This window comes from Danio rerio, chromosome 7, assembly GCF_049306965.1.
Source record: "Danio rerio strain Tuebingen ecotype United States chromosome 7, GRCz12tu, whole genome shotgun sequence".
Taxonomy (NCBI): domain Eukaryota; kingdom Metazoa; phylum Chordata; class Actinopteri; order Cypriniformes; family Danionidae; genus Danio; species Danio rerio.
The window spans coordinates 24,998,467-25,012,500 of record NC_133182.1 but is presented as its reverse complement, the minus strand read 5'-3'; the positions used below and the strand labels follow the sequence as shown (position 1 = coordinate 25,012,500).

Below are 14,034 nucleotides of genomic sequence, written 5' to 3'. Positions count from 1 at the left end.
GGCATGGGACAATAACCGGTTTAAAGGTGTAACGTAGTTTGGGAAAGTCAAGGTTCAGACGTATATGGAAGGTTTTTAATTTGTTTTTTGAGGTTTTGTAAAAAAAAAAATCTGTGTTTTGTAATCAATGAGGACAGCAAACATCAATGGTTTATTTGAATTATTTAGTTTTACAGGTTTATTATTCCAAAATATTTAAAACGTTTCCTAAAATAAAATATATTGTGTTCAATGGGGTAAATGTTGTTATTTTTACTCAAACATTTAAAAAGAATTCACTATTATCCAAGGTTATCATAACATCATACCATATAATTGCCGGCAGCTAGCTCTCTGCAACTCTTAAACCGACGTTAAAGTTAAAGCGTGAAACTGAGATCTTGACTCTCTGTGGTCATTAAAAATCCCAGGTTAAATTTGCAGACTGGCCTCTGTCCATATCATGGCCTCCAAACCATCCCCTTATCGTAATCATTCTGTCTTCTCTACACAAACAGCTTTTGTGTGGTTTGCAGTCTGGCACAATATGGTTGCCATCTCATCATCCAGGTGGATGCGGCACACTGGTGGTAGATGAGGAGATCCCCCCAATGTGTAAAGCGCTATATAAAATTTAAGGAATTATTATTACTTAATATTACCATCTTATCACCAACTTAGACCGGCCCATTTCTAGTCAATGGCTGCTGGTATTTTGATAGTAAAAACAAAAATCAGACAAAACAAAATTAATAATTATTGCTTCTGATGTACACTGTAAAAATGCTGGGTTTCACAGTCCCTTCATGTCATCGCAACGCAAACTGATTAAGTTAACTGTTTTATGTTCAATCAACTTAAAATTGTAAAAAAAACACATTAAATTCTCCCAAAAAAAAACCCTCATGAATTGTGTTGTTTCAGCTCATTATAAAAGAAGTAATTTAAACAAGCAGCAAAAACATTTTATTTTATTTTAAGTGTAAATAATGTTTGTTAGAAAAACAAAGAAAAACATTGGCATGTGTAAGAAACAAAACATTATTTACCATTAAGAAATAACCGTTAATATTATTAATTAGAGAAGGTCCACAACTCCTGAAAGTTTTGCTGAACTATCCCTTTAAATCATTTCCACATAGCCAAAAACTAAACAATTTACCTGATTCCAGTACAAGTGGATTTTTTCCTCCTCTGCCAAAGTTTACAAATCTCAATTTGTAGCATGTCAAATGACTCAATCGTGATGTGGTAAGAAGCATTAATACACTTAGTCATAACCAGATGCAATGCAATATGTTTCTGGAAGCAACATTTTGTCTGTCCACCACAGAAAATAAATGACTCCAAGACAAAATAAAAAAAAAATTAAAATCACACCCAATCAAAAAATGATGTGGGCAAATAAAATGGAGTGCATAATATAAATAATAAATACTAAACCATGTCAACAACTTAACAACCTTTTTGAGTGACAGTTATATAATCTTTATAAAATAATTAATATACTTGCCTGAGGTAAGTTATTTGTCACTTTCAATATGGCAATAAAGGCCATACAAAATGATACTAGACACTTTTAACGTTTATTAAAGCACATAATCGGTACCTGAGATAATCATTTTTATTATATCATATTTCTGAATGTCTTTTCTGTATTCTTACTGTGTCTAAATGTATGTATGGGCCCAGAACTCTTGAAAACCAAAACAAATAAAATTAAGTATAGCCTAAATAATTGAAAATCTAAAAGTTAAAATTTGCCTTATAATTATGTTTTACATGGGAGGAATAAAAATGGGGTATGAGAAATATAATGTCATTTAACTGCTTGGGGATCTGTCCTTTTAATGTTTTTCATCTCAATCTGTTCTGGTCAGATTTTTATGTTATAGTTTGTCTCACTTGCAAATGTATAATCAATAAAAACAAAACCTCAAAAGAATAATAAGTCGTGTAACACAATGTTACATTATCTTAGTATGCAGCAGAGTAGAGACCAGAAGCAGAATAAAGGACTCACCTTGGTGCACAGGTCTGCTTTCGGTTCAAGGTCATCCATAGTGACCAGGTGCTGAAGGAAACTGCTTTCCAGGAAGCCCATCTGAGCGTCTCCGTCAAACAAAGCTTCCTTATTGGTCAGTACCAGCCTCAGGGACACTGCAAATCCAGCCATGTCGATAGGGAAGGGCCGATTGGGACGCCAGCCAGTGTGGAAACGCACAACCTTCCCATCCTCCACCACGGGCCGCTCAAACTTCATCCCACCCACCAGACCCACAGGCCACACTGACACACGGTAAGTATAGCGCATCTGCGGACAACCAAAGGACAGTGTGAATGGAGAAAGACATGTGTAAGAGAAAGATCTTTGGAGGAAAAAAGGAAATCTTTTGTCCATTTGTTCATTGGAAAAGACTAGACCCAATGTGGGTTGGTGCATTTGAGAGCTCAATGATAAAATGTATCTGAATTACTATATTATTATACTTCCAAAACAGCCCGACCTAGAGGTTCAACTAGAAACCTCCCATGAAATGGCTGTCACAGTCAGTTTTCAGTAAAATTCCCCAAAACGTCTTCACAAACTTTAATATTTGAACATGTTTTACATCTACTTCTATTAGTACAGATGTCATAAATAAATTCCATTTAGTTTTGTACATCTGAATAATGACATTAAGTGGAAATTTTTTTAGTAATGCACATTATAGTGCAAAATAAGGTGATGTAACATTCATTCATTCATTTTCCTTCCCATTTTTACCAGGGCTTGCCACACTGAAATGAACCACAAACTATTCCAGCATATGTTTTAGGCAGCGGATGCTCTTCCAGTTCCAGCCGCAACCCAGTACTGTGAAACACCCATACACCATCTTATTCACACACGCACTCACACACTCCAGCCAATTTTGTGTACCCAATTCACTTATAACGCATGTCTTTGGACTGTAGGGTAAACCGGAGCAGTGACGTAACAATTTTAGTAAATAATGTTCATTTATTAAAATTATGTTGTAAAGACTCAAATGTAGCAGCTTTTTAGATTTTAGGACAAAACTAATTGCTGATATTTCAGAGTTCAGATCATGGAAAATAGACATTTATTTAAGATTTTCCAAAAACTTTACAGTATACCATATATAGCTGCATACATGTTTTAAATGCATTCTGTTTACAAAAGATAATCTGGAAAATGCATCAGAGTAGCAGAAAATATTAAACAGCTTTTTTATCATTGAAAATATAAAATACTTCTGGAGAACCAAATCAACACTAAGATCATGTCAGACAGATTAAAATTGTAGCATAAAAGAATGACAACATTTCTTTCTTTCTTTTCTTTTCCTTTTCTCTCTCTTTCATTCTTCCCTACTTTCCTACTCTCATTTGTTCCTTCCTTCATACCTTTCCTTTCTTCTTTCTTTCCTACCTACTTTTTACCTTTCCTTCCTCCATCCTTTCTTTCTTTCCTACCTTCTTTCTTCCCTTCCTAACTTTTCCTTCCTTTCTTATTTTCCTTCCTTCCTTTCGCTTTCATTCTTTCCTTCCTTCTTTTTTCCTTCCTCCCAACTTTTCTTCTCTTTCTTTATTTCTGCTTCCTTTTTCATTTTCTTTCCTTCCTTCCTTCCTTCGCTTTCTCTTTCAATCTTTTTTCCTTCCTTCTTTCTTTCCTTCCTACCTTTCTTTCCTTCATTTTATTTTTTTCTTTCCTTCCTTTTTTCATCCTTTGCTTTCTTCTTTCTTTAGTTCATTTCCTTCCATCCTTTGTTTGTTCCTTTCCTTTCTTCTTTCTTTCCTCCCATCTTATTTCCTTGCCTCCTTCTTTCCTTCCAAGCCATGCTAGCTTTTATGACTATATTTATGCCACATAGGAATGAATCGGCAAAATTGTTTTTACTTCTTTGAGATATTAAAACTATACAATGTTTTAGATTGTCCCCTAAAATCTTTGGCAATAACTTAGATTAATTGATTAAACACTTTTCCAGAATTACCAATAAAATAAAACCATATTCCTTACAAGAGTAGAGGTATTACGGTCTAATATAACATCATTATTTGACATAGAAGACTTTTACAATATCATATGCAAGTCTTAAATGTCTTATTCAGCATATGGCAAAGGGTATTATTTAGAAGGCAATATCAAGATTATTTTGAGTGATTTGTTATTTAAGCACTGATCTCATTCTGATGTATGACTGATAAAATTTCAAGTATAAGAGCGTAAAAGCTTTCTTTCAAAAACGTGCATTTTTACTATTGTTGTGTATCAGTTTTACTATTATTTACTATTATCATCTTGCAAGTATGTAGCACCATGGACTTGCAAGACACATTATTTTGTTCCACTGCATGTCTTCACATTTGAAGTGTGACTTGATATTTAACTACCAAAAAGTGAACAGCTCACCTCTTCAAAAAGCTGTAGGCTGTACGTGTTGTCATCATCAGCAAAGTAAACCACGGCCTCTTCAAGGGCAGCTGCTTCTTTCCCGTGAACTGTAGAACCCATCCATCTGAGCCAGCGCAGACCCTCGTTCCTCTGCTCAGCCCCCCGGGGCTTCAGCCAGTTGGGGTCTCCCTCCTGCAGCTTCCTCTCCTTGGGCGTCAGCTTGTTTAGATGAGTGTAGGTCAAGCCGGAAGCAGACAGGAAGTCGGAGACGAGCTGAGTTTGCTGAGGAGCATCTTCCACCACGATCCAGTGCAGCTGGGGAACGTGGAGGAATGTGTGAGATAGACGAGTGAGCTCAGCTTTCTGCACCAGTCTGGAGAGAGGATGAAGAGGGACAAACAGAGACATTAAGATCTATACAGCGACAACTATTCTTAGGCTACCTGTAGGGATGCATGATATAGTGGTGGGCATTATTAGTATCAGTTAATAAAGGTTGATTTTTAATTAGAGATGCACCAATTGACCATAAAGAAAAACTTTGGAACCACCAAAATGAGAATAAGAATTAATGAATTTACACTTTTATCCAACGTCAACCATTTTAGTTGCGTGTCAAATAAAAATGTAACTGGTTGTGTAGAACGGGCCCTTAAAATCATAATATCAATTCATCAATCAATCCTATTGTACTTCAGAATTTTTAAGGTATTGTATTGCTACAACATAAAGCAAAGAGAATCAGTACCAGATCGTATTGAGAGTATATTTGGTTTTCACCTTTATTATACACTCATCAGCCACTTTATTAGGTACACTTGTCCAACTGCTTTTTAATGCAAATTTCTCGTCAGCCAATCACATGGCAGCAACTCAATGCATTTAGGCATGTAGACATGGTCAAGACGATTTGCTGTGGTTTAAAACCGAGCATCAGAATGGGGAAGAAAGGTGATTTAAGTGACTTTGAACGTGGCATGATTGTTGGTGCCAGACTAGCTGGTCTGAGTGTTTTAGAATTTGCTGATCTACTGGGATTTTCACACACAACCATCTCCAGGGTTTACGGAGAATGGTCGGAAAAAGAGAAAATATCCAGTGGGCGGCAGTTCTGTGGGCGCAAATGCCTTGTTGATGTGGTCAGAGGAGAATGGCCAGACTGGTTCGAGTTGATAGAAAGGCAGCAGTAACTCAAATAACCACTCGTTACAATCGAGGTATGCAGCAGAGCATCTCTGAACACACAACACAACCAACCTGATGGGCTGGAGCAACAGACGACCACAATGGGTGCCACACCTGTCAGCTGAGAACAGGAAACTGAGGCTACAACTCGCACAGGCTCACATTGGAAAAATATTGCCTGGTCTGATGAGTCTCGATTTCTGAGACTTTCGGATGGTAGGGTCAGCATTTCGCATCAACAACATGAAAGTATGGATCCCTCCTGCCTTGTGTCAGTGGTTCAGGTTGCTTTTGGTGGCATAATAGTATGGGGGATATTTTCTTGGCACACTTTGGGTTCATTAGTACCAATTGAGCATCGTGTCAGCACCACAGCCAACCTGAGCATTGTTGCTGACCATGTCTATCCCATTATGAGCCCAGTGTACCCATTTTCTGATGACTACCTCCAGCATCTCATAAAGCTCGAATCATTTCAGATTGTTTGTCTTGAACACGACAATGAGTTGACTGTACTCAAATGACCTCAACAGTCACCAGATCTCAATCCAATAGAGCACCGTTGGAATATGGTGGAATAGGTGATTTGCTTCATGGTTGTGCAGCCGACAAATCAGCAGAACTGCGTAATGCTATCATGTAAATAGGAACCAAAATCTGTCATGCCCATGTGGTGTTACTTTCACACAATTTGACCAAAAAGTTGGTTCACATGATGTTAATGGTTTTATATTGTTCACATGGCTGATCTTGCTCTATCTCTTGTTCTCTAACTTGACTGTTTGTCCTTGCAGATGAGATTTAAATTTTAAGACTCATGCACGACTCTGTCTTGAGAGCGGCATCAAAGTTGACGTCTTTTGTGACCGTCATTCTTAATCGTACGACTTGCATTAACAGGAAAAAAAAACTCAATCTACCTGCTTACACTGCAGCTCCAAATGCACACATATCTGATTCACATTATTAACGTTACTTCCACGCATAAATAAAGACTGACTCTGATATGAGTGGAATCCATGTGATTTTATCCTGCTTACACATAGGTGAACATATATGATGTGTGCCACATGACAGGAAAAATCTGAATTGGGTCACTTGTAGTGTAAATGGGGCCTACAATCACCGACCTTTAGATGAGATTTTAAATGTAGGCCTTGACTCTCTGTGGTCACTCAAATTTCCATAGCACTTCTCATAGAGAGTAGGGGTGTAACCCCAAAAAACCCTCCATTGGCCCTCACCTATCAGGGCCTCTTAATTATCCCATCCACTGACGTTGCTCTATCACTGTCTCTCATCCCCTACAGCAGGTATGTGGTGAGCACACTAGTGTCATTGTACTCTAGCAGCTATGGCATCATACAGGTGGATCTGCACACTAGTGGTGGTGAGGACAGACCCACTCGTGGGCTTGCAAAGCACTTTGGGTGTATAGAAATACTGTAAAGTGCTATATAAAATACACTCATTCATTAATTCATTCATGTCAAACATAGCATAGTCAATCAGCATTTTCAACTCATGTACTAAATTGTAAATGAGGAAAAACCTGTATGCTTCAGCAATATGCATCACTCATTCAAAAGAACATTGTCATCATCTCATATCCTGATAATGATATACACCATGATATAGTACTGTTTTTATGAATTCAATCAATTTATAGTTTATATATTGACGACATGCAAATTACCTCTTTTTACATTTTAAAGCATGCATGTAAAAATATTTTAAAAATGTACTGACTTGTATATACTCATATTTCTTACTTTATTTAGAACTTCAGGGCAAATGTTTAAGTCAAAATGTAGAAATAAAAAAATTTAAAAATAATAAAATATAAAACCCTTTAAAAAAAAAAGATAACTGGTCCAACATAAAAATACAAATAAATAAAATACTAAATTGCAAGTTTCTCACAATGCAGGTATTCATTGTTCTGTCTGAATCCCTATTATGGCATGAACTATTGTTTTCATCTAAATTATGAAAAAGTATTACCATAAACAATGTTTTTTGTGACACCACAATACAAACGATAAAGCCTAATATGAAACTATAAACTTTTTTATTTTGTCCATACAAATATATTGTCATATTGCACAGGCCAAATCGCGCACTAATAGCTCTCTCATGGTCACAAACTGAAGCTAAGTAGGGCTGCGCCTGGTTAGTGCCTGTATGGGAGACATGGTAAATCTTGAAAGGCCACCAGAGGGTGCTCACTCTGTGGTCTGTTTGAATCCTAATGTCTCAGTATGTGGACACTATGCTGTCAGTGAGGCCCGTCTTTCGGATGGGATGTTAACTTAAACGGTCCTGACTCTGCGTGGTCATTAAATATTCCAGGATGTCCTTCAGATATTAGGGGTGTGTGTGTGCCTGGTATCCTGGGCAACTTTGTCTGCTGGCCTCTGGCCATCATCTCCTCCTAGCCATCCCTGTATCATAATTGGCTTTATCACCCTGTCTCCACACCCTGTCTGTGGTGTTTGTTCAGCACAGAATGCCCAAATGTTGCGTTGTCCAGGTGCATCCTTCTGATATCTTGAAAAATGTTGTAAAATCATTATCACTGACTTCCATAGTAAAAAAATAAACTAATATTTTTGGGTGAACTATGCCTTAAAACTGGCTGTGCAAAGACATTATACCTGTAACAAAACACCTCACACAAGCGCTGCTAGTTCTTTCAACAGAATGAACTGACATCATGACTGACATGTCTATATTATTATTATTATTTGGCCTACCTAGCATATGTGGGTGTTATGACGTATATTCTGGGCACATCCGTCTTCTTGGACAGCTCTGATGTTTTGATGTGCTCCTGCAGCTTCTGCAGTTCCCCTTTCAGCTGAGAGATCTGCTGATCTTTAGATTGCTCATGATCTCGACAGTCACAGCGCTGACCTGAGGACGAAAAACAACCACCAACAACACTGAATAAAGCTATATCAAGGATAAACAAGGCTGGTTTTATTATTATAGAAACAAATGCACAAATTATAAATTATAAAAAAGCAAACCGCTCTTCATGGTACTAAAACAGAGCTTATAATGTATAAGAGAATGTATAATGTATAAGAGAGAAGCGATATAAAAGCAATTAATACTATAAAAGAACATAAAAGGTTTATATGTATGTATATCATCTGTATTAAAGGGATTGTTCACCTAAAAATGAAAAGTCTGTCATCATCTACTCCCCCTTCACTCGGTCCAAACCTGTTTGACCTTCTTCTTGCGATGAACACTAAAGGGAATATTTAGAAGAAGGCTGTAAACCTGTAACTATTGACTTCCACAGTATTTGTTTTTCCTACTATGGAAGTCAATAGTTACAGCTGTTCAGCTTTCAACAGAAGAATGTAACTCATAGATTTGGAGCAACTTAAGGGTGAGGAAATAGTGAGTAAATGTTAATTTTTGGGTGAATCATCCCTTTAACAGTGCATTTTAATATATTGCGGATATGGACAACTTGAAAATTCTTCTTTACTCTTACTTTATCTATAATGTGCAATAAATCAACAGCTGTTGACCAGTGTTCTGTACACACCTAGAGTTATATATGATAAAAGGTAGACAACAACAGATAAAACAGCATACAGGACAACTAACATAGCACAGAAACATCAACCGCATACAGCAGAAACAAAGACAGGCACAATAAGATCAATTTCCTCCCAATTTAAAAGCTTTATGTAGAGATGTAGTGTGACTTTGAACAAGAATTCAAGAGATTGTCCAAATAGACAAATGTAGCCAATCCACATTTTAGGACCTACTAAAGAAATAGCTCGGTCTTCTTTTTTCTTTAGTCTGGATCTGTAAGACTTTCAGCATTTTCTGGTTCAACAACAAATTCAAATTTGCATTTTGGACCACTTGTAGGTGATTTATATAGGATTAGCCTTTACCTATATGTATTGAGTTACAATAGTTCAAGCGTGATGAATGAATGAATCTCTTGAATTAAAAAGCCTTTCACTTTGTCTAATCTCAACGGGGAAAAAAACAAGATTTGACTGCTTAATTTACCTGTTAGTCAAATAGAAGGGCAGAATCAAGTATGAACCCTAGATTCCTGACAGATGGTTTAATGTAATCTGATAGATTGTATCCGTGTTTGTTTGCAAATTGATGATTCTTACCCCTCTCTTCTTTTTTAACTCTTGCAAATCTCAAAAATGTAAATGTACTCTCTATTTACTCAACCTTTACATGGTTCAAACCTTTACAGGGTTTTCTTCTGTTTAGCAAAAAGAAGATACTTTGAAGAAAGTTGAAAACCGCAGACTTCCATAGTATGAAAACAAACACTATGGGTGTAATAATACATTTAATTATTTATTTATTTAGTTTTTAATTTAAAGCTTTTCTAAGACCCAAAGCGTCAAATGATTACAGACTTCCAGCTTTCTTCTAAATATCGTCTTTTATGTTCAACAGAAAAATAAACTCATAAAGGTGTGGAACCACTTTTATGAGTGAGTAAATACGGAGTAAAAGTCCATTTTTGGATAAACTATCCCTTTAACAGTGCATTTTAATATCTTACGGATGTGGACAACTTGTAAAGTGTGTTTAATTGTTTGTAAATTGATGATAATATGCAACCTCTTCTTTTTTTATCTCTTGTTAATCTCAAAAATGAGATTTTTTGAAAATTTACTCTGTTTACTCATCTTTTAGAGGGTTTTCTTCTGTTTCACACAAAGATACTTTGAAGAAAGGTGAAACCCATTGGCTTCTACAGTATGAAACAAACACCATGGATGTCAATGATTAAAGACTTCCAGCTTTCTTCTAAATATCTTCTTTTGTGTCCATCAGAAGAAAAACTCAAGGTTTGAGACGAGTGAATGATGGCAGAATTTCATCCCTTTAAGGCAGGGGTCACCAAACCTGTTCCTGGAGGGCCGGTCTCCTGGAGATTTTAGCTCCAACCCTAATCAAACACACCTGAACAAGATAATCAAGGTCTTGTTAGGTATACTTGAAACACCCAGGCAGGTGTGTTGAGGCAAGTTGGAGCTAAACCCAGCAGGGACACCGGCCCTCCAGGACCGAGATTGGTGACCCCTGCTTTAAGGCATGTGAAATATTGTGGTTGTATAATGAACTACGAGACTGCACATGCTAGTTCTTGTTAATAATGCAAAACACACAGAATAAAGCAAGTCCACGCTGACAGAGAGTGCAGTCTTACCGAGCTGCATCAGCGCGTACAGGAGCCCAAACAGAGACACCATGAAGTACAGGACAAACACTGTCTTCAGCTTCAGTCTCATCCTCATGATGACCTGCTGCTGATGCTGGAGCCGAGACTGAAGGAGACCCTTGGTTTTTACACACTCCGCCCATGGAAACCCATTACGACGAGCACGACTGCAGCTTGGGGAGAATGACAATAGATACCGCTAACGTTAACGTTACCTAAAGTAAAGTACATCCTGTGACTCTATCTTGATTTTTAGTTCGCTCTGTTAGTTTGTAATCATTTACGGTTACAAAGACTGCATGTCACTCTCGGTGGTGTACGTTAATTTAAAGCCGAGATGAATAACGTCCTCTTCGGTCGCTTCATTGTTTTACAGACGCGTCTCTGCGCAAACACTAATGAAGTGCAGAGTGGACAGCGAATCCATTCATCCGCTGCGGACTACCAGCAACTTCCGCTCTCAGTGTGCAACGCAATCAATGGTCTCCGGAGGCGTGGAAGCACGCGATAGTTCCGCTTGACGACTTTTTATTGTTAAATGTGACAAAGAAAAAGCGTAAAAACATAATTGAAAAAGAAAATTATTTTACTTTTTAAAAAATTATTTAAAAATATTAAATAAACTAGTTATTACTTGCATTTATATTGAAATTTGCAGAGTGCATTGATAAGAATGTACTGGGGATTAAGTACATGTAATATATATAGTCATTTATTCTATACTATGAATTAAAATGTGCATTTCTTCTACAATTTCATTTCTGTAAACTACTGATTACATTTCCTTACCATTGTAAATTAAGCTTTTTTTGCATTAGAAAATTGTATTTATTTTTAGACAATATACAAGTGTCTTGACTCCAAAAGAGTTAAGAAATGAGTATTTGGTGGTCAAGAATGAAACATTTGTTAAGGCTACTGAAAAATATATATAGTTTAGTGTAACGGAGGCCAGCTAGTAAGTGCTGTGCAGGTAAACCTCACTCCTCTGACCTCTAAAGGTGCTCTAGCGAAAGACACTAGAGGCCATGGTCTTTAGCCTCCTTGTTAGAGCAACCGACTCCCATGCTGAAAGTTGCCGGTTCGAAACCAGCTCGGAGAGGGTTGGGTGGTGTAGGACCGGCAGGGTTACATTGGTGCCGTGACCCTGATGGGAGTGAGGTTTAGGGGGGTAAGTGTAACAGAGGCCACCTAGTAAGTGCTGTGCAGGTAAACCTCACTCCTCTGACCTCTAAAGGTGCTCTAGCGACGGACGCTAGAGGTCATGGTCTTTAGCCTCCTTGTTAGAACAGTCGAAAACCATGCAGGAAGGTCGCCGGTTCGAAACCAGCTCTGAGAGGGTTAGGTGGTGTAGGACCAGCGGGGTTATATTAGCACAAAATATTAAAAAAAACTATGTGTATTCGACAGTGGCAATCTGAAATGTTTCCTGAACATATAATTGACATTTTAAAATTCAGCTTCACCATCCAGAAATAACTTACAATTTAAAATCTATTCAAATACAATTTAGATTTTATATTTGAATATTTTTTTCACAATATAACTTTGTTCTATCTATCTATCTGGTTCTTGTATCTGATTGGCTGATAGCCGTGCAATATTTTGCAAATATCAGCACTGATACAGCCTCTTCCCCCTTCTGTTATTCCACCCACATACAGAAACAAGCAGAGGACACTCTAGAGCAGGGATCGCCAAACTTGTTACTGGAGGGCCGGTGTCCTGGAGATTTTAGCACCAACCCTTATCAAACACACCTGAACAAGCTAATCAAGGTCTTAGTAGGTATACTTGAAACACCCAGACAGGTGTGTTGAGGCAAGTTGGTGCTAAACCCTGCAGGGCACCGGACCTCCAGGAATGAGATTGGTGACCCCAGCTTTACAGTTTGACAAATCTTGCTGCTGTTGGGCAACATAATGCACTTTTTGAGTTTTTTTTTTAGTCTGTAATGTAGTTGTTTTAATTGCAACTATGCAATTTATTTATAAGGATAGTGCCTATTTTAAATATTTACATTTCGGAGCATCAGATTCAGTGCTTTGGCCACCATCAGGCCTGTGTGAGCAGACCAAAGTGACAGTTGACGCTCCACCACAAGATGGCAACAGACCACATAAAACAACATTTTCTCAGTGTAAAGTTCAAACTACAGCTGAACAAATCATTACAAATCAGGTAAGTGACATTCTGAGTCCACCTCTCTCTTTTGTATTTTGTAGTGCTGTATTAATACCACAGAAACTGGTAGTATTTGCTTTGCTCTGGCTTTTTCAGGGTTAATTGTTGTGAAATCCTGATTTCAACAGAGAAATACTGGAATATCTCTGTAGACCGATAGCATTTCATTTAGTTTAGGCTTATAATCTTAAAATGTGAGCAAAATCACCTGTTTTGTTTTTACCTTAGACATTATGCTAGAGGATCATTCAAATAATAGCTCTAAAAGGACGTTGGTGAAGTAGCAAAGACTTCTGATATTCTGAGTTCAGCTGCAGATGTGATTGGCGGAAGTAGTTCCTCTTACAAAAGGGTTTCAAGACTCCCTGTGTTTGATTTTCTTTGTTGTACACACGATTATGCCATCAAACTGTTGTATAAACACAATATCACTCTTGTAGATGTGCGATATGGCTGTATATCGTCACTGGTGGGGGGAACCAGGGCACTCAGCCTGCAGCCTTGAGCCAACATATGCCTCCCACCAGAGCCGATATATGATATACTGCTACTTGTGTGATATTGCTCATTTATATACAGTTAAAGTCAGAATTATTAGCCCCGTTTATTTTCCCCATTTTCTGTTTAATGGAGAGATTTTTTCAACATTTCTAAACAATAGTTTAAATAGCTCATTTCTAATAACTGATTTATTTTATCTTTGCCATGATGACAGTAAAGAATATTTGACTAGATATTTTTCAAGACACTTATATACTGCTTAAAGTGACATTTAAAGGCTTAACTAGATTATTTAGGTTAACTGGGCTGGTTAGGGTAATTAGGCAAGTCATTGTTGACTATGGACTGTTCTGTAGACTATCGAAAAAAATTAGCTTTCAGGGGCTAATAATATGGACCCTAAAATGGAGTTTAAAAAAATTGCTAACTGCTTTTCTTCTAGCCGAAATAAAGCAAATAAGACTCCAGAAGTAAATACTTTTTTAGACATACTGTGAAAATTTCCTTGCTGTTAAACATCATTTTAGAAATATATATATATAAAAAAAAAAGA

At 37.3% G+C, this 14,034-nt stretch overlaps 1 protein-coding gene across 1 annotated transcript in view; it reads right to left on the bottom strand.

Moving 5' to 3' along the window:
• The window catches only part of b3gat3 (beta-1,3-glucuronyltransferase 3 (glucuronosyltransferase I)), an 11,964-nt gene extending 867 nt beyond the window's left edge, over positions 1–11,097 (bottom strand). The window contains exons 1-4 of the mRNA NM_001015059.2: positions 10,785–11,097; positions 8,323–8,482; positions 4,400–4,754; positions 2,003–2,293 (exon numbers count right to left, since the gene is read on the bottom strand). Coding sequence (NP_001015059.2) covers positions 2,003–2,293; positions 4,400–4,754; positions 8,323–8,482; positions 10,785–10,872 — 894 coding nt within the window. The 5' untranslated portion in view covers positions 10,873–11,097. The remainder of the gene's footprint in view (positions 1–2,002; positions 2,294–4,399; positions 4,755–8,322; positions 8,483–10,784) is intronic.
• Positions 11,098–14,034: the final 2,937 nt, after the last annotated feature.